Source organism: Excalfactoria chinensis, chromosome 20 (assembly GCF_039878825.1).
Source record: "Excalfactoria chinensis isolate bCotChi1 chromosome 20, bCotChi1.hap2, whole genome shotgun sequence".
Lineage (NCBI taxonomy): Eukaryota > Metazoa > Chordata > Aves > Galliformes > Phasianidae > Excalfactoria > Excalfactoria chinensis.
In genome coordinates, this window is record NC_092844.1 from 472,790 (window position 1) to 499,268 (window position 26,479).

General features: G+C 65.0%; 5 protein-coding genes across 10 annotated transcripts in view; 2 read left to right on the forward strand and 3 right to left on the reverse strand.

Moving 5' to 3' along the window:
- Positions 1 to 12,380, reverse strand: part of HSPG2 (heparan sulfate proteoglycan 2) — a 30,994-nt gene extending 18,614 nt beyond the window's left edge. For 2 of the 3 annotated variants that reach the window (XM_072354209.1, XM_072354208.1), the window contains exons 1-36: positions 9,612 to 9,666; positions 9,394 to 9,503; positions 9,257 to 9,315; positions 8,545 to 8,705; positions 8,044 to 8,388; positions 7,854 to 7,973; positions 7,657 to 7,788; positions 7,423 to 7,567; positions 7,063 to 7,214; positions 6,612 to 6,758; positions 6,379 to 6,542; positions 6,128 to 6,304; positions 5,845 to 6,041; positions 5,616 to 5,763; positions 5,416 to 5,543; positions 5,250 to 5,336; positions 5,110 to 5,168; positions 4,975 to 5,042; positions 4,679 to 4,819; positions 4,314 to 4,490; positions 4,066 to 4,245; positions 3,871 to 3,989; positions 3,681 to 3,792; positions 3,497 to 3,610; positions 3,280 to 3,407; positions 3,119 to 3,196; positions 2,988 to 3,037; positions 2,812 to 2,900; positions 2,600 to 2,740; positions 2,328 to 2,519; positions 1,573 to 1,665; positions 1,420 to 1,500; positions 1,104 to 1,334; positions 854 to 967; positions 635 to 762; positions 484 to 570 (exon numbers count right to left, since the gene is read on the reverse strand). In XM_072354209.1, the coding sequence (XP_072210310.1) occupies positions 484 to 570; positions 635 to 762; positions 854 to 967; positions 1,104 to 1,334; positions 1,420 to 1,500; positions 1,573 to 1,665; positions 2,328 to 2,519; positions 2,600 to 2,740; positions 2,812 to 2,900; positions 2,988 to 3,037; positions 3,119 to 3,196; positions 3,280 to 3,407; positions 3,497 to 3,610; positions 3,681 to 3,792; positions 3,871 to 3,989; positions 4,066 to 4,245; positions 4,314 to 4,490; positions 4,679 to 4,819; positions 4,975 to 5,042; positions 5,110 to 5,168; positions 5,250 to 5,336; positions 5,416 to 5,543; positions 5,616 to 5,763; positions 5,845 to 6,041; positions 6,128 to 6,304; positions 6,379 to 6,542; positions 6,612 to 6,758; positions 7,063 to 7,214; positions 7,423 to 7,567; positions 7,657 to 7,788; positions 7,854 to 7,973; positions 8,044 to 8,388; positions 8,545 to 8,705; positions 9,257 to 9,315; positions 9,394 to 9,503; positions 9,612 to 9,648 (4,691 nt within the window). In that variant the 5' untranslated portion in view covers positions 9,649 to 9,666. Of the gene's footprint in view, positions 1 to 483; positions 571 to 634; positions 763 to 853; positions 968 to 1,103; positions 1,335 to 1,419; positions 1,501 to 1,572; positions 1,666 to 2,327; positions 2,520 to 2,599; positions 2,741 to 2,811; positions 2,901 to 2,987; positions 3,038 to 3,118; positions 3,197 to 3,279; positions 3,408 to 3,496; positions 3,611 to 3,680; positions 3,793 to 3,870; positions 3,990 to 4,065; positions 4,246 to 4,313; positions 4,491 to 4,678; positions 4,820 to 4,974; positions 5,043 to 5,109; positions 5,169 to 5,249; positions 5,337 to 5,415; positions 5,544 to 5,615; positions 5,764 to 5,844; positions 6,042 to 6,127; positions 6,305 to 6,378; positions 6,543 to 6,611; positions 6,759 to 7,062; positions 7,215 to 7,422; positions 7,568 to 7,656; positions 7,789 to 7,853; positions 7,974 to 8,043; positions 8,389 to 8,544; positions 8,706 to 9,256; positions 9,316 to 9,393; positions 9,504 to 9,611; positions 9,672 to 9,802; positions 9,887 to 9,981; positions 10,118 to 12,265 lie in introns of those variants that run through there. The other variant, XM_072354210.1, reaches the window with a different exon arrangement.
- Positions 12,381 to 12,990: 610 nt separating this feature from the next.
- On the forward strand, positions 12,991 to 15,866 carry CELA3B (chymotrypsin like elastase 3B). Its single transcript, XM_072354211.1, has 8 exons — positions 12,991 to 13,071; positions 13,154 to 13,233; positions 13,613 to 13,710; positions 13,922 to 14,056; positions 14,135 to 14,271; positions 14,957 to 15,102; positions 15,181 to 15,333; positions 15,791 to 15,866. The coding sequence occupies exons 1-8, from the start codon at positions 13,032 to 13,034 to the stop codon at positions 15,809 to 15,811; spliced, it is 810 nt and encodes a 269-aa protein (XP_072210312.1). The 5' UTR covers positions 12,991 to 13,031; the 3' UTR covers positions 15,812 to 15,866.
- A 1,266-nt stretch (positions 15,867 to 17,132) lies between these two features.
- On the forward strand, positions 17,133 to 20,340 carry TMEM269 (transmembrane protein 269). 2 transcript variants are annotated; one of them, XM_072354315.1, is made up of 7 exons: positions 17,136 to 17,256; positions 18,168 to 18,212; positions 18,656 to 18,803; positions 18,873 to 18,970; positions 19,044 to 19,187; positions 19,259 to 19,459; positions 19,569 to 19,806. In XM_072354315.1, the coding sequence occupies exons 1-7, from the start codon at positions 17,232 to 17,234 to the stop codon at positions 19,676 to 19,678; spliced, it is 771 nt and encodes a 256-aa protein (XP_072210416.1). In that variant the 5' UTR covers positions 17,136 to 17,231; the 3' UTR covers positions 19,679 to 19,806. The 2 variants fall into 2 exon arrangements, with proteins under 2 accessions (XP_072210417.1, XP_072210416.1); XM_072354316.1 differs by lacking the exon at positions 18,168 to 18,212 and having other exon boundaries at positions 17,133 to 17,256; positions 19,569 to 20,340.
- A 602-nt stretch (positions 20,341 to 20,942) lies between these two features.
- SVBP (small vasohibin binding protein) lies at positions 20,943 to 21,396 on the reverse strand. The gene is made up of 2 exons (XM_072354317.1): positions 21,189 to 21,396; positions 20,943 to 21,086 (listed from the first exon to the last, which is right to left on the reverse strand). Exons 1-2 carry the CDS (start codon positions 21,303 to 21,305, stop codon positions 21,000 to 21,002), a joined length of 204 nt encoding a protein of 67 aa, XP_072210418.1. The 5' UTR covers positions 21,306 to 21,396; the 3' UTR covers positions 20,943 to 20,999.
- A 198-nt stretch (positions 21,397 to 21,594) lies between these two features.
- On the reverse strand, positions 21,595 to 26,019 carry LOC140261149 (E3 ubiquitin-protein ligase TRIM62). 3 transcript variants are annotated; one of them, XM_072354292.1, is made up of 6 exons: positions 25,760 to 26,019; positions 24,233 to 24,667; positions 23,449 to 23,544; positions 23,077 to 23,333; positions 22,538 to 22,653; positions 21,595 to 22,455 (listed from the first exon to the last, which is right to left on the reverse strand). In XM_072354292.1, the coding sequence occupies exons 2-6, from the start codon at positions 24,638 to 24,640 to the stop codon at positions 21,905 to 21,907; spliced, it is 1,428 nt and encodes a 475-aa protein (XP_072210393.1). In that variant the 5' UTR covers positions 24,641 to 24,667; positions 25,760 to 26,019; the 3' UTR covers positions 21,595 to 21,904. The 3 variants fall into 3 exon arrangements, with proteins under 3 accessions (XP_072210393.1, XP_072210392.1, XP_072210391.1); XM_072354291.1 differs by lacking the exon at positions 25,760 to 26,019 and adding an exon at positions 25,461 to 25,597 and having other exon boundaries at positions 21,596 to 22,455; XM_072354290.1 differs by lacking the exon at positions 25,760 to 26,019 and adding an exon at positions 25,479 to 25,572 and having other exon boundaries at positions 21,596 to 22,455.
- Between the last annotated feature and the right edge of the window lie 460 nt (positions 26,020 to 26,479).

Consider the following 26,479-nt stretch of genomic DNA (forward strand, 5'->3'; position numbering starts at 1 on the left):
GGTAGGTGTGTGTATAGGTTCTCTCGCGTGCATCGGGTCTTGTGTAGCGGGTGTACGTGTCTGCGCGGGATTTAGGATGGTATATAAGGTGTGTGACGCAGCATTAAATTGGGAGAAGACATCATGGCATCCATGTTTGTCTCTTTCTCCCCCGGACAGTCGAGGTCCCGGGATAAGTCGGGTTAATTGGCGGATACGTCAGGGGGATATTGGGACGGGGATATTGGGATGATTATATTTGGATCACGATACTGGAATGGAGATTTTGAGGTGGAAACATTGAGCTGAGCGTATCAAAGCGGGTACACTGAGGTGCAGGTATCTGAGTGGGTCGTTCGGGCTGAGGATATAGGGTGGGTATACCAATGCGGGTACTTCAGGGTGCGGATAATGGGGTGGGTCCATCAGGGTGAGGACACAGGGGTGGGTCTATCAAGGCGGGTATGTTGGGGTGAGCCCATCGGGTGCCCCCATGCTGCTCACCGCTCGCAGTACTGCCCGGTGTATCCTGGCTCGCAGGCAGTGCAGCGGTACCCGCCACCTCCCAGGCTCTCACAGGTCCTCGAGAACCTGCAGGGACAATAGGGCAGCATGGGGCTGACCCCTCCCCGCGCCCACAGCCCCCAGCACTCACTGATTCTCTGGGTGCAGCAGCGGGCAGGCGCAGGGCTGGCAGTCTTCAGGCGTGCCGGCGGTAGCATCCCCGTAGAAGCCAGGAGCACACTGATCGCAGAAATCCCCCGCCGTGTTGTGCAGGCAGCCCTGTGGGGCACACAGCAGCCAGAGGATGGCCCTGCGAGGTGCCCCCACCACCCCAGAGCAACACAAGCTGCCAGCAGCCCTCCCGACTCACCGAGCAGAGGCCGCTCTCGGGGTGGCAGGCGTCGGAGTGGCCGTTGCACTCGCAGAGCTCACAGTGCCCCAAGTACAGGCCGCCCCCGGTGCGCGTGTAGCCAGGAGCACAGTCCTGCCAGGAAGAGAAAGACAGTCGGTGCCACGGCCACAATGAGACCCGCAGGCTGGGTAGGACCATGCGGGCTGCACCAGACCCACGTGGCATGCAGGGCAGTGCAGGCTGCACTGGGCCCACAGGCCCGGCTCACCTGGCAGGACAGGCCGCGATAGCCCGGCGGGCACCGGCACTCCTCCACCTCCAGTGCCGGGGGCAGGCCGGGCCGGGGGGGCACAGCTGTGTCCATGCTGAGGGCGGCAATGGCGGCCCAGGCCATGCTGCTGGCGTAGGTGGCGCGGATGAGGATCTCGTCAAGGTCAGCCAGTGCCATCATCAGGTGCTCCCGCGTGGCTGGCTGCCCGTCCGGCCGCTGCCAGTGGTGCTGCAGGCAGGGGGTGATGTCAGGGGGGCACCACCTCAGTGCACCCCGCTGGAGGATGAGGACCAACTGAGCCCAATTTTCCTACCTCCCGGAAAACGATCTCAAAGGCACGCGGTGTGCGGGGCAGCAGTTCGGGCTGATAGGCCACCAGTGTGATGTCGTTGCCCTGTGGGTGAAGGAGGGGGGTCAGCATATCCCAGTGCCAAACATCCCCGCTCTCCCATAATCACCTACTGACCGTGATCTGGATGTCGGCATCAGGCAGGGGACCCCCCCGGCCCCCCGGGGTGTAGGTCAGGGTGTAGCGGAGCCGCCCGCCATAGGAGCCCACCTGTGGGTGGGAAAGGGGTGGTGGGAATTGGGGGGTGCCCGGTGCAAGCATGGGCCCCCGCTCAGAGCAGCAGTCAGGGAGGAAATGGGGGCTGCCACTGGGAAAACAGTGTGGGGAGGTGGGGGGTGGGAAGGGAGAGGGGGAAAGGGAAGGGAAGGAGGACATGGAAAGGGGAAGGAAAAAGTGAAAAAATAAAAGAAAACGGAAACGAGAAGAAAGGAAAAAAGGGGGAAAGGGGGAAGAAATAGAGGGAAAAGGGGAAAAAGGAGAAATGGAGGAGAAAGGAAGGAGGAAAAAAAAGAAGGAGAAAAAAAGGAGAAAGGAGAAAAGGAGAAAGGAAAGAGGAAGAAAGGGCAAAAAGGAAAAAGGAGAAAAGAAACGAGAAGTAGATAAATAGAAGAAAACAGAAAAGCAAATTAGAAAGAGAAGAGGAAAGGAGAAAAAAAGAAAAGGAGAGAAGGAAACTGAAAAGATAAAGCAGAAGATTAGAAGAAAAAGGGCAGAGGAAAGAGCAAAAGGAGAAGAGAAAGTGAAAATGGAAGAGGAAGAAGAAGGAAAGAAAAGGAAGGAGGGAGGAGGCACTGGGAGTCCTCATCACATCTGAGCAGCTGGGGCCAGAGGTCCCCACCAGCCCCAGGGAGGGGATGCCCACACGCAGTTACCTTGTCGCCCAGGTAGGGCTGGGGCAGCTGCCAGTAGTAGGACTCGGGGGACAGCTCCCCAAAGCGCCCATAGGTGAGCTGGGGCCCCTGGGTGCCCATCTCCACACTGAAGCCTGTGGTCACGCGGGTGCTGCGCTGGCGGTTCACCAGCGCAAAGCCCTGCCAGCTCCCAGCAGCAAATGGAGTTCGCACCTGTGTACAGAGTGGCTGAGTGCCTCGGGGACACCGGGGGATGGCAGGGACCTGAGGGGCCCGTGGGATGGGGGACTCACCGTGTCGCGGGAGTAGGAGGTGCTGGTGCAGTGCTGCACGATGCCCATGCAGAAGCAGGGCAGGCAGCCCACTGGGTTTTCGGCACTCAGGTGGAAGTGGTGGGGGCGGCAGGTGGCACAGTGCGGGCCCTCCACGTTGGCCTGTGGGATGGGGCAGGTGATGTTGTCGTCCCCATCCCGGGACGAGGGCGCAGCACGGGAACACGACTCACCTTGCACTGGCATAGCCCACTGGCATCACACTGCTCACTCGTGCTGCCCTGCATGTCACACTGGCACTGGCCACCAGCAGCACCTGGCTCTGGGGGTGGCAGTGGGGGGAAAGAGGTTAACTGGGGTCCCCAGCATCAGCACGGGGACACTGCGTTTTCCCCTCCCCAAGGCTCACCACGGCACAGCTCTCCCCGCAGTGGGTCCCCCACGTAGCCAGGCAAGCACCTTTGAGGAAGGAGGAAATAAGGCGGTGAGGGGGGTCCTCAACACCCCCATGCACCTCCTTGACACCACTGTCCCCTGCACCTCTCGCAGAGCCGCCCGGTGTGTCCTGGAGCGCAGGCACTGCATGTGGGCTGCCCGTCTGTGTCCTCAAAGCAGCTCCTGCATGGGACAGGAGGACAAGGGTGATGGGTGCGCCCCAGCTGGCAGCACTGGGGACACAGAAAGGGCCGGAGAGCACCTACTGGCTGTCAGTACGGGGACCGTGGCATGGGCAGGGGCGGCAGTCGCCTGGGGTCCCACGGGTGGCATCACCATAGTAGCCAGGCTGGCACTTGTCACACTGAACACCCTCCGTGTGGTCCCGGCAGCCCTGGTATTGTGGGGAGAGGATGATGCTGGCATAACAGAAGGGTCCCCACTGTGTCCCCCACGCCATCCCCACAACAGTGCCATGCTCACCTGGCACTCTCCGGTCTCGGGGTGGCACTCAGTGGCGTGCCCATGGCACTGACAGCGCTCACAGGTGCCCAGGTAGAGCCCACTGGTGCTGCGCGTGTAGCCCACATCGCAGTCCTGCAGGGACAGGAGCAGGTGTGGGCCACCAGTTGCATCACCAAGGCTGTGGGGATGGTGGGGAGCTCACCTGGCACGAGGGGCCGCGGTAGCCGGGGGGGCAGGTGCAGTCCTCCACCTCCAGTGCTGGTGGCCGGCCAGTGGCATGGGGCACGGCCACATCCAGACGGACATCAGAGAGCCTGGGGGGTGAGGCAGGACGTTCCCACCGCCCTTTCTGTGCATCCCCCATCCCCAGGCAGTGTCACCTGCCCCTCTACCTGCTCTCTATCTGCTGCTCCGAGTAGGATGCACGGATCATGAGGACATCGATGTCGGCCAGGGCCATCAGGAGGTGCTCCCGGGTGGCATCGCGCCCATCTGCTCTGCGCCAGGCGTGCTGCTGGCACAACCCTGTGGTGACCAACACGTCCCTGGAGCCCCCATACCCACCCCAGAGGGACGTTGGCTCTCACCTCACGGAAGGGCACGGTGACAGTGGTGGAGACATCAAGCACGGGGCTGGCATTGGAGAAGTACTTGAGAGAGATCCCGTTGCCTTGCAGCAGGACATCGGGCTGGTGCTGCAGCAGATGGGCACCCGCCGGCGCACGGTGTGTCACCGTATACTTCAGCTCACCCCCGTACGACGTCACCTGCACAGGGACAGAGCTCAGCGGGGCTCAGGAGCACCCAGCAGTCCCCCTGTCCCTGCTTGTGGCACCTTGTCTCCAGTGAAGGATGAGGGCAGCACCCAGAAGTAGACGTCACGAGGCAGCGTGTGAAAGTCTGAGAAGATGAGTTCCCCTGGGGCGGTGAAGCGTGAGCCCTGGATCGCTGTCCTTGTGCCCGCCAGGTTGGCCATGTGCAACGGTGCCACCTCCTCAGAGGTGACACGAACCTGTGGTGATGGAGGGACAGGGCCATGGGCACCCACGTTGGGGTACAGCACGGCATAACACAGCACAGCGCAACACAGCACGGAGCAACATGGCACTGCACAGTGCAGCATGGCACGACACGTCACGACACAGCACAACAGAGCATGGCGCACAATGGTACAGCACAACATGGCACAACACCGCCCACCTGATCGCGGCTCCAGGAGGAGCTGGCGCACTGCCGTGAGACGCCCATGCAGAAGCACTTGAGGCAGCCATCAGGGTTGGCATCACTCAGGTGGAAGGTCCCCACGGCGCACTCGTCACACTGCCGCCCCGTCACGTTGGGCTGCAGGAGGGTGACAGGCAGTGGGAAAACTGGTGGCCACAGGGATGGGGAAACTGGGTGCTGCAAGGGACTGGATTGGGTGCGGGGGGGAAATGGAGAGGGTCTAATGCGGGTCAGCATTGGGTGCTGCGGGGCTGGGACCAGCACACACCCACCTTGCAGCGGCACGTGCCACCCACCGCGTCCTTGCCCCCACGTGCATCACACTTGATGAGCTCCTGGCCTGTGTTGAGAGGAGGGTGAGGGTGGGCAGGGCCAGAGGGGATGGAAGGGACGTGGGGGACACTCACCAATGCGGGTGCACTTGCCGCCAGGCTGGATGGGGTTTCCCTCATAGCCGGGGGCACACCTGTGGGGGACATGGGGTGGTAGGAGGAAGCCGGGTACATTCACTCTCTGATGGTGCGTCATCCTCACCCTGCACACCCACCTCTCACAGCGGCGACCAGCATAGCCAGGGGCACAGGCATCACAGGTGGCCTGGCCGTCCGTGTCCAGGAAGCACGACTCAGAGAACCTGCAGAGAGAGGATGGTGATGTGAGAATGGTGACGCAGGACCAGGATGTGGCACCAGGCACCCAGAGGAGGCACCCACCTGCGGGCTGGCTCTGTGTAGGGGCAGGGGCAGGGGCGGCAGGCAGTGGCCGTGCCCTGCGTGGCATCACCAAAGAAGCCAGGTTTGCACTTCTCACACTGCGGACCCTCGGTGTTGTGCTGGCAGTTCTGGAGGGTGGCACAGGGTTTAGCAGCACTGTCCCACAGCCAAGCTGCTGTGCCTTACATCCCCATCCTTACCAGGCAATGCCCGTAGACCTGGTCACAGGTGCTGGAGTGGCCATGACAGCTGCAGCCGGAGCACGTCCCCAGGTAGGGGCCATGAGGCACCCTCTCGAAATTGGCAGCACACCGTTGGCACGACAGCCCCGTATAGCCCACGGGGCACCTGGGGACATGGAAGTGTGACGGTGGCACTGCAGAGGTGCCACCACACTGGTGGGATCATTGCTTTGCCACTGCCAGTCACCTGCACTCCTCAACATCCCCAGCGGGTTCCAAGCCAGTGTCGCCAGGACCGGTGACATCCATGGCCACGTCACTGAGCCCCACGCTGGCCATGCGCCCATCATACACCGCCCGCACCAAGATGCCCTCCAGCTTCTGCAGCACCATCAGCAGCAGCTCCCGGCTCACTGGTGCGCCTGTCTCATCCTCCCAGTTGTCCTGCCAGGGATGGTGACACTGACGTCACCAGGGAGCACCATCTGTGACCACTGGTGACAGTTGGCACCTATTCCCAGCACACCCACCTCAGTGAAGGGGATGCGGCGGCGGTTGAGGACGTCGGGCTGGGCAGCCCCAGCGTGTGCCCGGAGTTGGCGGCCATGGCCCCAAAGCACCACATCGGGGCGTGGGGCTGGCTCGGGAGGCCCTCGGCCAAGCCGGTAGCGCACACCATAGCTCAGTGCTCCTCCATAGGCATCCACCTGGCAGCACAAGCATGGGGTCAGCGGTAGCAACAGGATGTCCCCCAGCCCCACCACTGTCCCATAGAGATCACCTTGTCACCAAGGAATTGGGCTGGCAATGCCCAGAAGGCATCGAGGGCCAGGAAGCGCCGGGACAGGTCCAGCAGCTGGAACTCCTCGGTGGCCATGTCCACGTGCAGCTGGGTGGCTGACAGGGCTGGCACGGATGGGGCCGATGCCACCGTCACGTTGACACCTGCAGGGAGAAACTCAGTTCTACACATCCCCAAACCCTGCATCCCTCCCCCCCATCCCCATCACTCACCCTTGAAGTCATCAGGGCGATTGAAGCTCAGGTGAATACGGTGACGGTGGCGGGTGGTGGCATGGCAGGAGGAGGTGACACCGAAGCAGAAGCAGGGCAGGCAGCGGGACGTGCCCGTCACCTGGAAGTGACCCTCAGGGCAGGGACCTGCGGGAAAAGGTGGGATGTGGGTGAGGGCGCAGGGATGGGATAGGATGGGATGGGATGGGATGGGATGGGATGGGATGGGATGGGATGGGATGGGATGGGATGGGATGAGATGGGATGGGATGGGATGGGATGGGATGGGATGGGATGGGATGGGATGGGATGGGATGAGATGGGATGGGATGGGATGGGATGGGATGAGATGGGATGGGATGGGATGGGATGGGATGGGATGGGATGGGATGGGATGGGATGGGATGGGATGGGATGGGATGGGGAGGTGGTGGCAACTGGGGACACTCACCAGGGCGTGGGGTGACGGTGAGGATGCTGTCGGGGATGCCGAAGACCATGCCGCGGGTGTTGATGGCCTCGCAGGTGTAGGCACCCTGGTCGGCTTCCTTCACGTCCCGGATGGTCAGCGTGCCCTGCCCGCCCTCGCTCACGATGGTCACCCTGCATGGCAGGTCAGCACACCGCACGCCCAGCACGTGCACCAGCATGGCACCCCGCCCGCACTGCCTGCTCCAAGCCCCACCCCCAGCAGAAGCCCCACCCATCGCTGCAGACCACGCCCCCTCCGGCAAAGCTCCTCCCACCTCGGGCCACACCCGGCAGAAAGCCCCGCCCCCTTCCGTATAGCCCCGCCCCCAGGCCCACCGACCTGCGGCTGGCGGGGATGCTGCCCCAGTTGAGGCGCCAGGTGATGATGGGGGTGGGCACACCGGTGGCCACGCAGGTGAAGCTCACCGTCTGCCCCGGCACCGCCCGCACCGATTCCTGCGGCGGCGTCACCACCTGCGGCGGCACTGCGGAGCAATGCGGGTCAGTCCCAGCCCGGCATCCCGCCCAGCACCGTGCCACGCCGCGCTGCCCCGCGTCCCCAGGTGTCACTTACTGCAGCCGACCTCGTCAGAGCGGTCGGGGCAGTCGGGCTCCTCGTCGCAGTGGTAGCTGGCGGGGATGCAGGCGCCGCTGACCACGCAGCTGAACTGGTCGGGGCCGCAGGGCATGCCGGGCACCTTGGTGGCTGTGGGGACATGGGCCGTCAGGCAGCGCCGAGCCGCACGTCCCCTTGCTCCACACCACACTCACGGCAGCCGATCTCATCCGAGCCGTCCCCACAGTCGTTGTCCCCATCGCAGCGCCACAGCTTCAAGGCGCAGTGCCCATTGCGGCACTTGAACTCGTTGGGTTCGCAGGGTGACGGGGTGCCTGCGGGGGGCACAGTGAGGGTCAGCGCCCACAGGGCTGCAACTGCCATCCCCGCTCCCCGGCCACTCACCGCAGCCCTCCTCATCGCTGCCATCGGCACAGTCGCGCTCTCCATCACAGAGGTAATCGCGGGGCACGCAGCGCCCGTCGGCACAGGCGGTCTCAGCGGGGCGGCAGCCGTGGGACGGCGGTGGGGGGCGGCGGGTGCCGGGGGGGGTGGTGAGTGCCGGGTGGGGGGTGGTGGCGGGGTGTGCCGTGCTGGGGGCTGCAGTGCTGGGGAGCAGCTCGGCACAGCCCTGCTCGTCCGACGCGTCCAGGCAGTCGGGCCGGCGGTCGCAGCGGTACTCGCGGGCGACGCATTCACCGCTGCCACAGGAGAACTCCAGGGGGGTGCAGGGGCGCAGCTGGGGGGTCACTGCAGAGGGAAGAACGGCCGTCAGGGCAGGGGGACCCCAAATTCAGGTGACACGCAGCCACTGTAGGGCATCGGTGACAAAGAAGGGCTCAAGGCACGCTGACACGCCGCACCCCATGGGGGGTTATGGGGCTCTTCTGCCCACTCCCCACTCACCGGCCCCCAAGCGCCGGAACTGGAAGCCAGCAGGTGAGGTGACGTAGGAGGCGATGGAGCCGGCGCTCACCACGCTGCGCAGCACAGCGCCGATCTGCGCCTCGTCCCCGTTGCCCTCTGAGCCCACATCCAGCTCCACGAACACGCTGCCCTCCAGCTCTCTGCGGGCACGGGGTCAGCACCGCCCCACAGACCCCGCACTCCACCCCACAAAGTGCCACATGCCCCCTATATCCCCATGTCCCCCAACATCCCACAGCCCCCAAACCTCCTCTGCACCCTGTAACTTCGTATCCTGCCCAAACCACCCTACTCCCCCCATCCACCCCATCCCCCCATAGCTCCCTGTCTCCCAAAACTCATCCCCTCAACCAGCCCATACCCACAAACCTCCCGTGAGCCCCCAAAACTCCCCATCCTTCCCCACCACCCCTGCACACAAAACCCTCCCATCACCCCTGATTCTCCCATCCCCTCAAATATACCCTGCACTCAGACTCCCCATCACCCCAGTCCTTCTCTGCACCCTCAACCTCCCCATTCCTCCCCCCCACTTCCCCAGCACCTCAAACCCCCCTATTCATCCCCAAACATCCCCTGCACCTCCCAAGCATCCCTTGGGACCGCGCTTCACCCACAAACCTCCTTTACACCCCCAATATCCCCATGACCCCCAAACCTTCCCCCAAGCCCCCGCTACGCCCCCACTCACTTGATGAACACCACGCTGACCATCTGCTCCCCGGGGATCTTGTAATACTCTGACTCCAGCTGATTTGGGAAGAGACCCGGAGTCACGGTGTGCCCCCCCTGGCTGCTCCCCAGCCCCACAGCCCTCCAGAGCCTCACCGTGTCCACCACGGCCTCGGACACCTCACGGAACTCCTCCGAGTTGGGGTCCTCCAGGCGGGGGCTGAAGTCGATGCTGCGGGTGAAGTTCACCAGCGCCCGGAAATAAACTGCAGGAGGAGTGTGGGAGGGGGGGGTCGGCACCCCAAAACCATCACCCCCTGGCACCCCCAGTACCAGCCACAGGTCAGAGTGAGAGTCCCCAGAGCGCCACTTACTGATTGGGGGATCATCCTCGGGCTCAGCCACCACCATGCCTGCCGGAGGGGGCACGGCTGCTGCCACCGAGGGGAGGAGGAAGAGGAGAAGAGGAGGAAGGAAAGAGGAGAGTATGGAGAACAGAGAGAGCGTGAGCGCAGAGCAGTGCGGCGGTGTCACCCAGCGGTGTCACCTGGTGATGTCCCCTTACCAGTGGGTGCCAACACCGTACCGGGCACCAGGGGCCCCCCAGCCACCACCGCCACGTCCCCGCTGCCGAGCTCCCCGCTGCCATCTGCAAAAGGGGACACTGTGAGCAGCTGGAGGACACACACACACACACACACACACACACACACACACCTCAGGTGCCACCCGGTGCCACGTTACCTGCAGATGCTTCATCCGCCAGCAGGTCCTCATCATCCGACAGCTGTGCGTAGTAGCGCCGGCGCCACGTGCTGCCCACGTGGTCGGCCACCGTGTCCTCGGGGAAGGAGCTCTCGGCCGGTACGCCATGGCACACCTGGGGGGTCACGGCCATCACCGCACGGCCACGTCACCGCGCTCCCCCTGCGGCCGGCGGAGCCGCATAGCTGTGTGCTGCGGTCACGGCGGGTGATGGAGGGGGGGTGTTGTGCGGGGTGGGGGGATGAGCTCATCGCCCCCCCGGCTCTGCTCGCCGCCCACCACCGCATTCCTGAGTCTGGCACCACCACGCAGGGCTGCACACAGCACATCTGTGCACAACCCCACGAGTGTGTGTGTGTGTGTGTGTGTGTGCACAGCGGCGTGCCATCACGTTGCACGAGCAGGGGGGCAGTGAGGGCTGGACCCCCCCGCAGGCTGGTCAGAAGGAATCCGTTGGGGCAGCACTTTGCTGTGCAAACAAGAGCGGGTGGATTAAGCGGGCGCTCCACACAGGGCCCGGGGGGGTGGGGGGGGATTTACCCACACAATGGGTGTAAATGGGCCCCCCCACCCCCCTGCATGGCACAGAGAGCAGCACCCCAAAATAAGGCGGCAGTGAGGGGGAGCGCTGTTGGGTGGGAGCGCTGCAGGCAGGGAAACTGAGGCACGAGGCCGTGCTGTGCATGCGCTGAATGCACTGAGCTGCGTGAGCTCTGCTGCAGCTCCCCGTGCATGCACTGAGCCCACGGGGCTGTACTGCCGCTCTCCAAGCATGCACCCAGTTGGAGCGCTGCCCGTGCAGTGTGCCCATGCATGCGCTGAGCTGCGGGTGCTCTGCTGCCGCTCCCCCTGCATGCAACAGTTCGGGGCTCCGCTCTCATTGGTGCTCACAGAACTGCGGCCGCTCTGCCCCCACGGGTGGGAGCTGAAACCCCCCCCCCCCCACCGCCCCCCCCAGCAGGGTCCAGCCGCCAGCAGGGCGCGGAGTCGGGGAGGGGGGGGGGGAGGGGGGCCGTGTCCCCTCTCGGGTTTCCGGAAGCGGGTCGGGCTCACGCCCGGCCGGACACCGCGCTCACATTTTCCATCTGCCGTCCCACAATCCGGCCCGGAGCCGCGGCCGGGCCCGGGGGAGAGGAGGAAGAGGAGGAGGAGGAAGCGCCACCCCGCTGTCACGTCCGCCGGCGCCACGTGCGGCTCCGCTCGACGCCCCGAAGCGGGGAGGGTCCCCCCCCCCACCGCCCCCCAGCCGGGCCCCCCCCGCCCGGCGAGGAAGAGGAGGAAGCGGGGGGTGACGCAGCACAGGAAGGCCGGGCCCGGAGGGGCCGGGAATAATAACCGGGGGGGGCGTTATTAATAGCCGCCCCCCCCCCCCCCCATTGTTTCCCCAAGGCCAAGAGGTGGTGTTACCCCCCCCCCCCCCGTCCCGCTTCCTCCCAAGGGCCATGGAGGGGGGGGGGGGGGCACAGCTGGACGGGACCCTCCTGGGGGGCCAACAGCTGCATGACCCTCCCCTGCCCCCTCCAGCGATATGGGGGCGAAACAGCTGCGGGTGGGAGCGCTCGGCCGGGACACGGGGGGGGGGGGGGTAACGGACCGGGGGGGGCACACGGGGGGGTGCATTCCTCCCCGCTCGGCATTGCCTAATTTATCCCGATTCGGGCCCCCCCCCCGCCCCGTGCGGCCCGGCCGGGCCATCTTTGGCCATATGAACGGACCCCCCCGTGTGCCCCCCCCATCCCCACGGGGGGGGGGCCGTGCCAGCATGGCCCCGAGCAGAAAGGCGCTCTGTTCTCCGCCCCGGGCACCGTCCCAGCCCCACACCTCCCCCCAACACACACAGACACGGGGGGTGGGGGAGACCCACAACGCCTTCACCCCCCCCCACACCCGACGGGACCCCCCCACAGCGCCCCCCGGACGTATTTCGGGAGCGCTATTTTTGCATTCCTCCGTCACCCGGTAAATATAGAGCGGCTGCGACTTAAGGGGGGGTGGGGGGGGCAACAGCGCCCCAAAAGCAGCGAGACCCCCCCCACACACACACACTCCTCGGGGTCACGCGGGGGCGACGCGAGACCCCCATTCCAAAACGGGACGGGACCCCCGCGGAGACCCCACCTCCTCCCCGGGACCGCGCCGCTCCCGGCCCACGCGGGACTCCATCCCCCGCCTCCCCCCCCAACCCGGGCTCCAACCGCCGGACGGGACGCGACTCGCCGCCCCCCCCTCCTCCAACCCGTCCCGGTGCCGCCCCCCGACTCACTCCGAGCGCCGCAAGCAGCAGCAGCGCGGCGGGCACCGGCCGCCCCATCGCCCCGCTCCGCTCCGGCCCCGCTCCGCGCCCCGGCCCCGCTCCGCCCCGCCGCGCTGTGCCTCTGGGCGGGGCCGCCGGGAAACGCGCCCACGGGGGGAACGGGGAGCGGGATGGGGGCGTGGGGTCAGAGAGCCGGGGTCACGTGGGGGCACCGCCGAGAGCGGGGCCGCGTGGGGACACCCGGCCGTACCGACGTGGAGCCGCGTGGGGAGCGGGACGCGGGGCGCGGGGAGCTGCGGAGCGCAGTGCGGGGTGACCGGGAGGAGCAGGAGCTGCGGGGCGCGGGGGGATGTGGGGGTGTGCGGGTGAGAAGAGGACGGGGCGCAGCTCGGGGGGCCGCGGGCTGCAGAGGGGCACGTTGGGGAGATGGGGCTGTGCGGGGCCGCGGCAACACTCACACCCACCCGGCAGGGCACCGAAGGCCGCGTGTCCCCCCAAGGCTGGGCGTTAATGGTTAACCCCGGCCCCACACCTGCACGTCTCCCATGGGGCAGCACCCTGCCGTGCCCCCCGGGGGCTCTGGGACACCACCCCATCCCCCAGCGCTGTGCCCGGTGCTCAGCCCCGAGCCCGGCTTCTCCGCACCGTGCAACACCCATCTGGGCACCGGCTGCCCGCTCCCAGGGGTGGCCTTGGGGGCAGGGAGGGCTCTGATAAGGGGGGGGGATTTAAGGCTGGTGGGCGCCCCGTGCCACCTGGCTGAGCTCTGAGCACAATGCTGGCACTCCTCGTCCCCCTGCTGCTGCTGGCTGTCGGTAAGCTGCCCCCAAACCCACCGCTGTCCCCTCGTTGGGGGGTCCCGGTGCCCCTCCAGGTGACGGTCACCCCATTGTGCAGGCTGCCATGCTGCCGTGCTGCCCGACTCCTCACGGGTGGTGAACGGGCAGGATGCGGTGCCGTACAGCTGGCCATGGCAGGTGAGCAGTTGGGGTGAGGGTTGGGATTAGGGTTAGGTTTGGAGCTGGGATAGGGTTAGGGTTGGGGTTGGGGTTGGGGTTAAGTTTGGGGTTAGGAGTTATGGTTACAGTTAGGACTGGGATTAGGGTTAGGGTTGGGATCAGAGTTGAAGTTTGGGTTGTGGTTGAGGTAAGGGTTGGGGTTATGGTGAAACTAGGGTTGGGGTTGAGGTTATGATGCGGACCAGGGTTAGAATTAGGCTTATGGCTACGATTGGGGTTACCATTATCTTTATAGTTACGGTTAGGGCTAATGTTGGGGTTTGGGTGAGGGGCGTTAAGGGGACAGGGATGGGGACACTGTGGTGGGTGACACCTGTCCGCCCCCGCGGCCCCGCAGATCTCCCTGCAGTACGAGCGCGACGGCACCTTCCGACACACCTGCGGGGGAACCCTCATCGCACCCGACTGGGTGATGACGGCCGCACACTGCATCTCGTGAGCCATGTGCCCGCGGGGGGGGCTGCAGGGTGGGCTGCAGGGTGGGCACGGGGATGCCGTGCGGTGCACAGGGCGATGCAGCTTTGCTGGGAGGTGCAGCACTGAGGTGGCGGGAGCGCAACAGGGGGAGGTGCAGGAGGGGAGGATGGGGGCGGGAGGGGTGTCAGCCCCATCCGCTGTGGTCAGCGGGCACGGTGTCCCCGGGCAGCTCCTCGCTCACCTACGAGGTGGTGCTGGGTGAGTACGACATGAGCTCCGCCGAAGGCCCCGAGCAGCGCATCCCCGTGGCAGCCGATGACATCTTCGTGCACCCCAAGTGGAGCAGCTTCTGCGTGGCCTGCGGGTGAGCGGGGCGCGTCATGGCGGGGATGCGGTGCCCCCCTGGGGGCCTCCCCACACTGACACGTGTCCCCCCATGCAGAAATGACATCGCCTTGCTGAAGCTGCGGCGCAATGCTGTGCTCAACAACTACGTGCAGACGGGGCGGCTGCCGCCCGCGGGCACCGTGCTGCCCAATGGCTACCCCTGCTATCTGAGCGGCTGGGGGAGGCTGATCAGTGCGTGCGGGGATGGTGGAGGGGGGCGGGGGGCGAGGGGAGGGTACAGGGCATGGAGGGAAGGGTGAGGGGGGCAGGGAGGGGTGGGAGGCTGGTTGGAAAGGTGACGGATGGATGTGGGATGTGGGGATGGATGTGGGATGGATGATGGGTAGGTGGTGGGTGGAGGGATGTGGGATGGAGGGATGGCTGGCCGTAGGATGAATGGATGGTTGCGGGATGGAGGTAGGATGGTTGGAAAAATGGGAGCTGGATGGGTGGATGGATGGTTTATGGGTGAATGAGGGTTGTAGGGATGGATGGATGCATGGGTAGGTGTTACCTTTGTGGTAAGGGTGGTGGGCCACTGCAACAGGTTACCCAGAGAGTTTGTGGAGTCTCCTATGGAGATATTCAAGACTTGTCTGGATGCCAACCTGTCCTATTGTAGGGAACCTGCTTTAGCAGGAGGATTGGACTCAATAATCTCTTGAGGTGCCTTCACAGCCCCTGTGATTCTGTGACTCTGTGTGGGATGGATATGTGATGGACATGGGGTGGTTGTGGGATGGATGGATGGATGGGTAGATGGGCATGGAATGGACGTGGAGTAGATGTGGGATGGATGTGGGATGGCTGAGGCTGGTGAGCAGGATGCTGGGTACAGTGTTGTCCACCTGGGTCACTAAACATCCCCTACTGCCAGCGGGGGGACCACTGCCAGACAAACTTCAGGACGCTCTGATGCCCGTGGTGGATCACGAGCAGTGCACACAGCCCGACTGGTGGGGCAGCCTTGCCATCCGCACCACGATGATCTGCGCTGGCGGCGCCGAGCAGGCCGGCTGCAACGTGAGTGCTGTGCTACACTGCACAACAACGAGGGGCTTGGAGCACCCCAAACCATCCTGACCCTCATCCTGTCCCCAGGGCGACTCGGGTGGCCCCCTGAACTGCCAGGCTGAGGATGGGCAATGGGAGGTGCATGGCATCGCCAGCTTTGTGTCCTCTCTGGGCTGTGACACTCCGAAGAAGCCTACTGTCTTCACCCGTGTCTCTGCCTTCGAGGACTGGATTGCCGAGGTGGGCACTGCTGGGATGGTGGGATGCCAGAGCGTGGGGATGGCAGAACGCCTGGGGTGTGGGGTACTGGGCTGCCAGGGCTGGAACAGTGGGGTGTCGGGCTGCTGGGGTGTTGGGTTGTTGGGATACTGGAGTGTTGGAGTGCTGGGATGCTGGGATGTTAGGACACAGGTGCTGGGATGCTGGGATACTGTAGTGTTGGGATATTGAGGTGCTGGGTGTTGGGGTGCTGAGATGTTGGAATGCTGGGTGGTTGGGACACTGGTTTGTCAGAGTAGCAGGGTGTCAAGCTGTCAGGGTGTCGGGGTTCCAGTGTGCCGGGGAGGGGGTCAAAGTTCCACAGTATCAGGCTCAGGGATGCTGAGATGTTGGGGTACCAAGGTGCAGGGGTGCCATCATGCTCTGATATTGGGGTGCTGGGGTGCTGAGCCCCCCCTGAGCCACTTCTCTCTCCCAGACCATGGCAAACAACAGCTGAGTGGGGCAGCAGCGACCTCCGTGCATCACAGTGCGCAAATAAACCTGTAGAGCTGACCCAGTGTGTCCTGTGTGCTGGGGGATGGGAGGGGGGTGTGATGCACGCATGGTGCACAGCCAGGCACACACCTGGTGAGAGCAGCTGTATTGCCAGCAGGTGGCACTGGCAGAGCGGGCACTGGCAGCGCGGTGGCACCGCAGGGATGGGCACATGGGGATGCCATGCACTGCGGGAAGGGTCCCCTCATTGTCCTGCAGTGTTGTAGGAGCAGCACCTGGAGGCATCCAGATATCAGAGGGATGGGCACCAGGTGCTCTGATGCCACGGGGATGGGCTCCAACCTCCATCCAAAGGCACCTGAGGCCGTGGTGGTGATTTTCCCACAGGGTGCCACGGGGACAGGCACCTGACACCTGGGCCCTATGGAACAAGCACCCCGAGGTGCCCCAATATCACGGGGAGGGGTCCCCTCTGAGTGCCCTGTTCTGCACACACGGCCGTGGCAGCAGCTCTGTGCCCAGCTCTCGCCCGCCGCCTCCTGCCCTCCCGGCCTGGCTGTCTCCTCGCAACCACCGTCTGCAGCGCGTGACCAGGAACAAAGGGCCCTTTGACTGTGCCCGGCACGCATGGGGCCCCCGCCCCCCCATCCCATCCCGTTGGGAGCCCCACATCCCTGTGGGGACGAGGCCACCCTGAGCCAGATGGAAAATCCCCATCACGTCCTGCCGCAGGCGCAAAGCTGTAGGGTTTTATGGGCCCCTGTGACCGTGAGGGGGACCTTTGCTCCCCAGGGGGGCCCTTTGCTCTTGCTGCTGAGGCCAGCTCAGCTCGTGACACCCTTGTGCAAGCGGTGCCACCCACATGAAGCTGGGACAGGTGGGTGGGCTGGGCAGGGGGCAGCTGGCATGGGTGCTGCACGGCTGATGTGGGTGCTGCAAGTGTGGCACGAGTGCTGCAAGTCTGCTATGGGTGGCACAAGGTTCTACAAGGCTGGCACGAGTGGTACGAGGCTGTACGAGTGCTGTGTGCCTGGCATGGGTAGTGCAAACTTGGCATGGGTGCTGCATGCCTGGCATGGGTGCTGAGAGCCTGGCAAGGGCAGCATGGGGCTGGCACACACACCATGAGCCTGGCTTGGGAACTTTGATCCTGGCACAGGCGCTGCAGGGCCTGGCACGGCTCCTGCGAGGCTGGCATGGACACTGTGAGCCTGGCATGGGCACGCGGCCGTGCAGCCCCAGGCAGCTCCTCCCTCGCCGCGGTGCCATCCGCCTCCAAAACCCCCGTGTCCTCTGGCCGGACCCACCCCCACGGGTGACTCAGCCCGTTCCCGGCAAAGCCCGTCCCTATATAACGCGGTGTCACCATCGCACACACAGCGCCTGCCCGGCTGCTGCCTCAGTTTCCCCACGCCGCAGCCATGTGGATGGTGTCGCCGCCGGTCGGTAAGTCCTGCTCCAATGCCCCGACACCCCCCAGCCCAGCGCAAGGCTTCCTGTCGGAAATGGGCTGGTTTGGGTGTTTTGGGGTTTCCTGGTGTATGTTGGCTGGGTGAGGTTTGCAGATGTGGGGTGGTTCGGGGCGATGGCACAGAGCGGCTCTGTGTGGCTGGGTGCACCGCAGCGCTGTGAACCGGGGATGGAAAGAAGTGAGAGCTGAGCCTGCTCTGCCTTCGTGCTAACCTGCCCTGGAACTCCCTGTTCTGAGCAGGTGCCCGTAACACACACAGGGTCAATGCGGAAAGAGACAAATCCATGTTTTTCCCCCCCCAGAAATAGTAATAAAAAGCACTGCCAGCAGTAGGGCCAAACCCCGTTCTTTCTCCCCATATCACTGTGCCTTTGGGGCTGGGAATGCCAGGACCAGGCGCAGCGCTGCGCAGCGTTGTGATGCTGCAGAACACAGTGCTGCCCGCTGGGCACTGCTTCGCTTCGGACCCGTGGCCACTTCAGTCAGACCCCAAAGTGCCGCCTTTTGCCCATTCTTCCTCTCCCCACAGCACAGGAAGAGCCTAAGAGCGCTCAGCCTCAGGGAGGGCACGCTGTGCTGCGTGGGCTGCGCGCCCCAAAAACGCCGTTTCTTGCAGCAAAACAGGGCTGGAGGTGAAAACCTCCCCATGCCCGCCTCCTCGGGGTGTTTTTCCATGCACACCTGCCCAGCCCCAAACCGCAGCGGCGTGGCCTGGGGTGGGGTGGCCAAAGGTCAGCGGCAGCAGCACCCCCACCCCGCTCAGAAAGGAGGAATACTTGGAATATTTCCTTCCTGCAGGAGGGAGCGCGGGGACCCGGCCGTGCCGGGGCGGCGGGGGGGAGCGGTTGTGGCTCTTGTTGTGCTCTGACGTGCTGTTTTCTTTCAGATGAAGGATCTCACCAGCTTGCCTGGCTTTGGGACCACGGCAAAGGCAGGGTGCAAAACACACTAGTAGGACATGACCCTTAACACTTTCTCTAAAGCGTAGCTCTATAGGTATATAAGATCAATAGAGCTTAACACTGGGGTTGGCTTTTATTCTGAGCTTTGGGTTTGGCTTTTTTTTTGTTTGTTTGGTTGGTTTTTCTTTTTGTTTGTTTGTTTGATTGTTATTTTGGTAGCATTTTGCTTTCTCCTTTGCCTCCCGCGGGCAGACAGAGGCAGGGGCTTGCAGAACCCGAATGGTTTGGGGAGAGGTGCAGGAGCATGAGGAGGAGGAGGGGGAAAGCGCTGCGCGAAGGCTCCTGCCCACAAGCCTCCGCCATCCCCTTCCCATCGTCGGAGGGGGGCAGAGCACCGACCTGCTACCTCGGGCACTTAGTAAACTCCCAGCCCCGAGCCTGTGCCCTTGACCAGCGTCTCGGCGGCTTGCAGGTATCTTCCAGTACACCAAGAAGCTGTTCCTGAGCAGGCCGGCGGGACGGGCGCAGGCGCTGGAGTTCGTCCGGAAAAATGCAGCCAACGCGCTCTCCATGGCGAACCTGATCGTGGGGCTCTCCTCCATCCTCTGCAGCCTCAACAGGTGGGGGACGCACCGACCGAGGGGGCAGGCAGGGAAAGCGGTGTGGGGCTGACGCCTCTCCCCCCACAGACAGTTCCACTGCTCCTGCTGGCTGCTCCTGGTTGGCTTCCTGCTCGACTTGGCTGACGGAGCCGTGGCCCGGCAGCTCGATGCCTGCTCGGCACTGGGTGAGCTTCAGGGCTGGGGATGTGTTGGGGGTACCGGCTGCCAGCCGCCCCCTCACCCATTCACCCCCTGCAGGAGCCAAGCTGGACGACTTTGCCGACTTCACATCCTTCGGGCTGGCCACGGCGCTGCTGCTGCAGCCACGCGGCGTGCTGGACGGGCTGCTGGTCATCACCTACGTGCTGGCTGTCTTTGCCCGCCTCTGCTTCTTCTCCAGTGGTAAGGCTCAGGGCTTGCTCTGGGGTTGGGCACCCCGCCGGGCTCCGGGCTGAGCACATGGCACCCCGCAGGGACCCCCTTCACCTACCGGGGCTTGCCGTGCCCCTACGCTTCATCGCTGCTGGCCAGCACCTTCTTGCTGACGGGTGGCCACATCGTGCTGCTGCGCGTTGCTGCTATTGCCATGGTCCTCTTCATGGTTGACCGCGGCCTCTACCCCCACGACAAAGTGCTGGAGTCACAGAGCTGGAAGAAAGTGATCTATGCTGGAGGTAAGGAGCGGAGGTAAAACCCATCCCACCTTCACAGAAGGTGCTCAGCCATCCCAGGGAGCTGTAGGAGTGCCACTCTGCCCTTGGTGCTGAGGGTTCCCCCCTGCAGGCATTGTGGCCATCCTGTTCTTGCCCACAACGGTCGCTCCCATCTACTACCTCGCCTGGTCGGCGTCGTACATCTCACTCCCCTTCGCCATCTGGAGCTGCAAAGCCTAATGGCCAAGCGGTGACAGCCCTGGCAAAGACCGCTCGACCTTAACCTCCACCGAACGCATAGTAAAGCTCTCCTCTGCCTCACTCTCGGATGCCAGCACCAGGCTGTCTCAACCCCCACCTACGTTAGCTCTTCCCAGAGAGGACAGCCACGGCAGCAGACTCCAGACCCAGCAGGCGCAACACTGCGGCCCCACAGGGTTTCCCACCATGGAGGAGCCTGCTTAGAAAACAGCTGAGCTCCCGCTGAGGGGAACTTGGCGCCAGCAGAGCTCAGGCCGGGCTCCAACCTGCCCTGCCCATCCGTACCCGCAGCCAGAACAGCCCCGGACCAGAGCACACACCCCCTTCCCAGGGGATCACCCCAAGGTGCCTCCTGCCAGTCCCACAGCTGGGACACAGACGTAGGAGACAGCGGTGTGACCGACGCGTTCCCACTGTACATAGTAATTTATTGTGAGGGCACAACTGCAGCGGCTTTACGTCCCCCAAATCCTCGCCATGAGGAGGAAGCAGCCCCTGCAGCAGGCGGCCCACGGCGGATGGGAGACGGCCGCCCATCACACGAGGGTGCCCCATTTCCTCGCAGAGCCCAGCCCTGAGGCACAGGGAACGCTCCGGTATTTACTCAAGTGCCACCATAGGGAAATAATATCTGAAGCGTGTCCTTTTTTTTCCTTTCTGCGCCCGGTCGCTGAGGTGTGGGAGGGAGGGAGGGAGGGAGGGACGTGGAAGGGAAAAATGGAACCTGAAACCCCGGGGCCGAACTCTCTGGAAATAAAAAAGCTGGAGAACAACTGCACTGCCCGCTCCGGGAGCGTGGGTGGGGGAAGGAAGCGAAGGTCAGACCTCGCGGAGCAGCAGAGGAAGCGGAGCAGATCCATCGCTCCGACCTCCAGGGAGATCGATCCTGCAGCGCCAGCAGCTGCGGACGGACGCAACGACCCCATCGCGGGGCGAGCGCCGCGGGGACCCGCACTGCTGGGAACGGGAGGGGCTGCGTGGCGCGGCCGGCTCGGTGCAGCTGGCGGCCGCCGCCTGCAGCTGCTCTGGCACAGAGCCCCGCCATCCCGGAGGGGTCGGGCAGGCTCCGGGGGAAGGGCTGCGGGCGAGCGGGAGGTGGAGGAAGGCGAAACGAGCACTGCTTTTATTTAGAAAAAAACATTAAAAACAAAAGCAGAAAAAAAAACCCCAAACCAACAACAACGCGGCGTCCCGCAGCGCCAAGCGTCGATACTGGGACGGGGAAGGGCCGCGCTGCTCCGCGCTGCTCCGCGCTGCTCCGCGCTGCCCGCCGTCGGACGGCGCCGTTCCCGGGCGGCGCTCACTCCCCGCCGGCCTGCATCTGCTTGCAGAACGCGTCGAACTGCCGCTGCTCCAACTCCGTCATCACGCGGTTCAACGCGTAGATCTGCGCGGGGGGGGAGGGCACACACCGCGTCAGGCGCCGCGCCAGGCCGGGTAGGCCCCGGGTAGGCCCCGGGTAGACCCCGGGTAGGCCCGCCCGGCTCACCTCCGCGCGCTGCCGCTGCTTCAGCTCCTGCTGGGCCGACCTCTGCTTGGCCTTCTCCAGGCGCGCCGCCGGCTCCCGCCCCTTCGGCCGCTCCTTCCGCCCCCCGCTCGGCTCCATGGCCGGGCCGGCCGGGCCGCGCCCCGCTACCGGCGGGACGGTGCCCACTGCAAGATGGCGGCGGTCGGGCCCCGCCACCGCGCATGCGCGACCAGCGAGACCGGGAGGATAGAGCTCGCGCCGTGCCGTAGCGCCCCCTGGCGGGCGGGAGGAGAGCGGCGGCGCCACCCGGACCTGCTCGACAGCCCCGCACGGCGCAGCCCCACGCATCGCCTGCACGGATTGCAGGACATCGCTCCCCTAAACCCCCACCTAACAGCCCCACCGCCCGCCCCCCGCACGGCACAACTCCTGACAGCCCCACGCAGCCCCGCTGCACCGCCCGCACCCGCACAACAGGAGGCGCGGGGCGGCTCGGGGCGATGGGCACGGCGCACCGCAGGGCAGCGCGGCACCCCTCACCCCGCGCAGGGGCTGCAGCACGGCCCCTCGGCTCCAAATGCACCTTTTATTGCAGCGGCCGGAGCAGGGCCGGACCCGCAGGGCCGCGTGGAAGCACAGGACGGGGACTCCAGCCGCGCAGTGCCCGCTACCCAAAGTCGGCTGCGCCCCGCAGGCATCGACGCGGCCCCGTCCCGCTGCCGCCCCGCGGGGTCCCTCTAGATGCGGACGGTGTTGATGCGCAGCGGTTGGACGTTCTTCCCGTTGGCGTGGCTCTGCCCGGGGCTGAAGTAGGAGCACAGCTTCCCCGGGAACTTCTCCCGGAAGGTGTAGAGCCAGGACATGTCGTCGGCGTTGTAGAAGATGAGCAGCCCCTTGTCATAGTCCAGGAAGACGCCCACCTTCTCCAGCTTGCTCTTGACGTTGAGCCGCGTCCAGGGCTCGGTGCAGGCGCTGTACTGGTTCCCGTCGTGCATGACGATGCAGTAGAAGCCACGGCTGGGCTGGATCTGGATGCTGCCCTTGCGGGTGACGGCCTCGTGCGCCAACCCGATCATCCACTGCGTCTTCTCGGACACCACCACCTCCCAGTAGTGCACCCCGCCGCCAAACGCCTGCGTGCCCAGCACCGACACCTCCACGTCGAAGCGGCGCGGCGAGTCCTGCAGGGGCTGCGGGTGCAGGTTGCCGTAGGCCACGATGGTGCAGTCGTCAGAGAGGATGAGGCGCTGGTGGGCCGTGCCGGGGTCCAGCGTCAGCGCCGCGGGCACTGCAGAAGGGTGGGTGTCAGCATCCCCCAGCATTGGGGGCACCACGTCCCCCTCCTGCCTCCCTGCCGGTCTCACACTCACCCGGGTGGATGTCCTGAAAGAGCGACTTCCAGATGGTGTATTGCAGCGGGCCCATGTACTTGGAGGTGGGGAAGTCCTCGTAGGTCAGGTTGGTCTCGTGGATCTTCCCCTTCAGCCTGCGGGACGGGCAGCAATGGGCACGGGGCAGCAATGGGCACGGGGCAGCAATGGGCACGGGGCAGCAATGGGCACGGGGCAGCAATGGGCACGGGGCAGCAGTGGGCACGGGGCAGCAGTGGGCACGGGGCAGCAGTGGGCATAGGGGAGCAATGGGCACAGGGGAGCAATGGGCACGGGGCAGCAATGGGCACAGGGGAGCAATGGGCACGGGGCAGCAATGGGCACGGGGCAGCAATGGGCACGGGGCAGCAATGGGCACGGGGCAGCAATGAGCACGGGGCAGCAGTGGGCACGGGGCAGCAGTGGGCATGGGGGAGCAATGGGCACAGGGCAGCAGTGGGCACAGGGCAGCAGTGGGCACGGGGTAGCAATGGGCACGGAGCTCCGTGGGCAGCCCCATCCCCTCTGTGCCCACCCACCTCTCAGAGAGAGATGCAACACCGGCCAGGAAGGCGTGCTTGTCAGCCTCGGCCAGGCGCTCCTGCAGGATCTGGCTGCCCTCCTGCACCTTGCGCAGCTGCTGGCTGTAGCGCTGGATCTTCTGCTCGATGTCAGTCAGCGTCCGCGCCGTGTCGGCCTCCAGCTCCTCCAGCATCGCCTTCTGCCGCTCCCGCAGCAGGCGGTGCAGCCGCTCGAAGGCCTCCGCGATGGTGGCCCTCAGGCTTTTGGCTGAGGACTGAGGAGGTGCAGGGCAGGGCCGGGCCGTGGCGGCCCGTCAGCATCCTGGCAGAGCGCATGGGGAGGGGGCACGGGGAAGGATTCGGGGCATGTCCCCGCGGCCTCGCTCCTACCTTGGTGTCGGCCAGCTGCCTCTTGAGGAGGTGCAGAGCCTCAGTGTGGCCTCGCTCGCTCTCCTGCAGGCCCTGCAGCTGCTCCTTCAGCTCCCGCTGCAACACAGAGTGCTCTGACCCCATGCTCAGACCCGGCCTCACCGCACTGCCCGTTTCCCCACCCCACAGCAGCAATGTTCCAAGGGGGTGTGCGGAAAATGCACAGCTTCGTGCCCGCCCCACCTTCAGGCTGTGCTCCCAGCCACCATCAACGACACTGAGGTGCTGGGAGAGCTGTGGGGCAGCCCCATAGATATCTATCATGAGTCTAAGCTGACACTGTGGTGATCGGAGCCCATGAGGGTCAGCACACGGCACAAAGCTGCCCTGGCACAGCAAGTCTGGGGATGGGACTTGGTGCTACAGTGGGAGGTGGGGTCCGGTGTGGGGCAGGAGAGGGTCTGGATTGAGGTTGCTTGGGGATCCCCAGGGAGCAGCCCAGCAGAGCCACACACAGATGGAGGAACAGACAAATGGATGGGTGGGTGGTGACCACACAGTGCAGATGGACAGACAGAGGATCGCACTCTGCTTGTTGGGATAGACGAGGGGATTGTATGGGGAGCAGCACCCCAGAGCCACCGGCAAACAGGCAGAGGGAGCTCTGGCTGTCCTGAACGTGGACAGATGGACACTGTGCTGCACGGTGCACACAGATGGATGAACAGAGCATCCCACAGACACCACAACCCCGGGAGTGAGGGGGGATGGACGTTCTGGGACAGACAGACAGACAGATGCTCACCTGCAGCTCCTCGAAGGCATCATCCACATTGGTGACCTGGTGCTGCTCGTGCACAGCTGGCTCATCGCAGAAGAAGCAGACAACGGTGCGGTCGGTGAGGCAGAAGAGCTTCACCTTCTCATGGTCCTTGCAGGGGAAGGGGCTGCGCTGAGCCCCCAGGATGGCGTCCAGGGGGAAGGCGCTGTAGCGCTCCACGATGTTGGCCAGTTTCAGGCTGGGGGCCAGTGTGGGCTCAGTGAAGGTGCGGCGGCACTCGGGGCAGTCACGGGTGCCCTGAGGCTCTTGGCGCACCCAATGCTCCGTGATGCAGCGGCGGCAGAAGTAGTGCTCGCAGCCAAAGCTCACCGGGTCCTGGTAGATGCTGAGGCAGATGGAGCACAGCAGCTCATCCTTCAGGCTGCAGGCCATGGCTGGGGCTGCAGTGGGACGGCTGGGCTGCAAGATGGGGGGGTTGAAGGGGTGAGAGTGCGGCAAAGGGGGACAGGATGAGAATGGGGGGCTGCAGCGGGGCTGCAATGTGGGGGCTGGAGGTGAGGCTGTAATATGGGGGTCACGTTGGTAAGGGGGTGGGGGTCAGGGTGATACGAGGGGGCTAAGGGGAAGGATGTAATAGGCGGACTGGGTGTCGGGATATGGGGGGGCTGAAGTAGATGTGGGTGATGCTGGGGATGAGAAGGATATAGGGGGGTACTCTGGTTAGTATTAGAGATGCTGGGGGTCAAGATGATAAGTGGGGGCGTGGGTCAGGGTGATATGGGGGGGGCTGAAGCTATTGAGGGTGATGATGGGGGCCAGAGGGATGTGAAAGTGGGGAGCAGGGGGATACAGGGTCGGTACTGCTGGGGGTCAGAGGGATAAAGGGGTGCCGAGGCTGATGGGGGAACGCTGGGGGTCAGGATGCAATAGGTGGGCTGGGGGTCGGGGGCATATGGGAGGACTGAGGTTGGTACGGAGGGTCAGGGGGATACGGAGGGGCTCGGAGCTGCAATGGCGGGGTGAGGAGCGGAGGGCACGGCGGGCTGAGATGGGCACGGCGGGCTGAGCTAGATGGGCACGGCGGGCTGAGATAGATAGATGGGCACGGCGGGCTGAGCTAGATGGGCACGGCGGAGGCCCCGGGCTGCCGCTACCCGCGGGGCTGCAGCGGGGGCACCCGGCGCTGAGGCCGCACCCGGCGGACACGGGTTCGAATCCCGCCCCCAGCTCCGCGCCCCGCCGCGCTCCAGACCCGGGTTCGAGGCCTCACCCCGCCGCCGCCGCCGCCGCCCGTTGCCGTGCCCGGGGAAGCGGCCCCGCCGCCGCCTCACACACCGCGCCCCGCCGCGCCGGGCGGGGGGTGGGCGAGGAGAAGGGGGCGGGGCCACGCCGCACTTCCTGCCTGCCCCTCTCCCCCCTCCCCGCAGACACAGTGGTTTCGCCCCGCCCCATTGTCCCCCGCGCGGCGCGGCCCTGCGGCGCGTACCACCGCCCGGCGGGGGAGGGCTCTTAAAGGGGCCGCGCCCCATCCCGCGCTCCGTCTGTGCCGACCTTTCCCCTCCGTGTTGTTGTCCCTGACAAGGGGGGGGCGCAGCCACGGGCTGGAGCTGCTCGGCCGCCGGCATCCTCACAGCGCAGGTAGCACCCGCCGCACGGACCCCACGTTCAGCGCTGAGCCCCAGTTCAGTATTGTCCTCGGATTCAGCCTTGTCCCCAAGTTCACTGTTGCCCCCAGCTCAGCGCTGCCCCCAAACCGAAGCGGCGTTTCCAGATTCAACACTGTCACCCAGTTCTGCATCGTCCCAAATTCAGCCTTGCCCCCGAGCCGCACCATTGTCCCCAGCTCAGCTCTGATCTCACACCGAAACACCATCCCCAGGTTGAGCGTCAGCCCTAAACACAGCGACATCAGCCCTAAACACAGCGACATCCCAGAGTCACCGTCATCGCCCCTAAACTGAAGCGTCCCCAAACAATGACAGAGACCCCCGCGGAGGCACAATGGGAAGATCTGGGGCTGGGTTCCCCCTCCTGTGCCTCCCACCCCGTGAGGCTCCGGGTGCAGAAGGAAGGACGGGGACATTTGGGGGCAGCACGCAGCCCCACAGCTGGCTGGAAGCCAAGGCAAACATGGCAGCGCTGAGCCCCCCCGCCCCCACCCCACGCAGGGAATGACCGCCCGCTTTGTTCCTGCCCAGGCAGGAGGACGGCCCCGAAGGCTGGAAAAGGAGGGGGGAAAAAAGCCCCGACCAACGGGGGTTTGTTATTTCT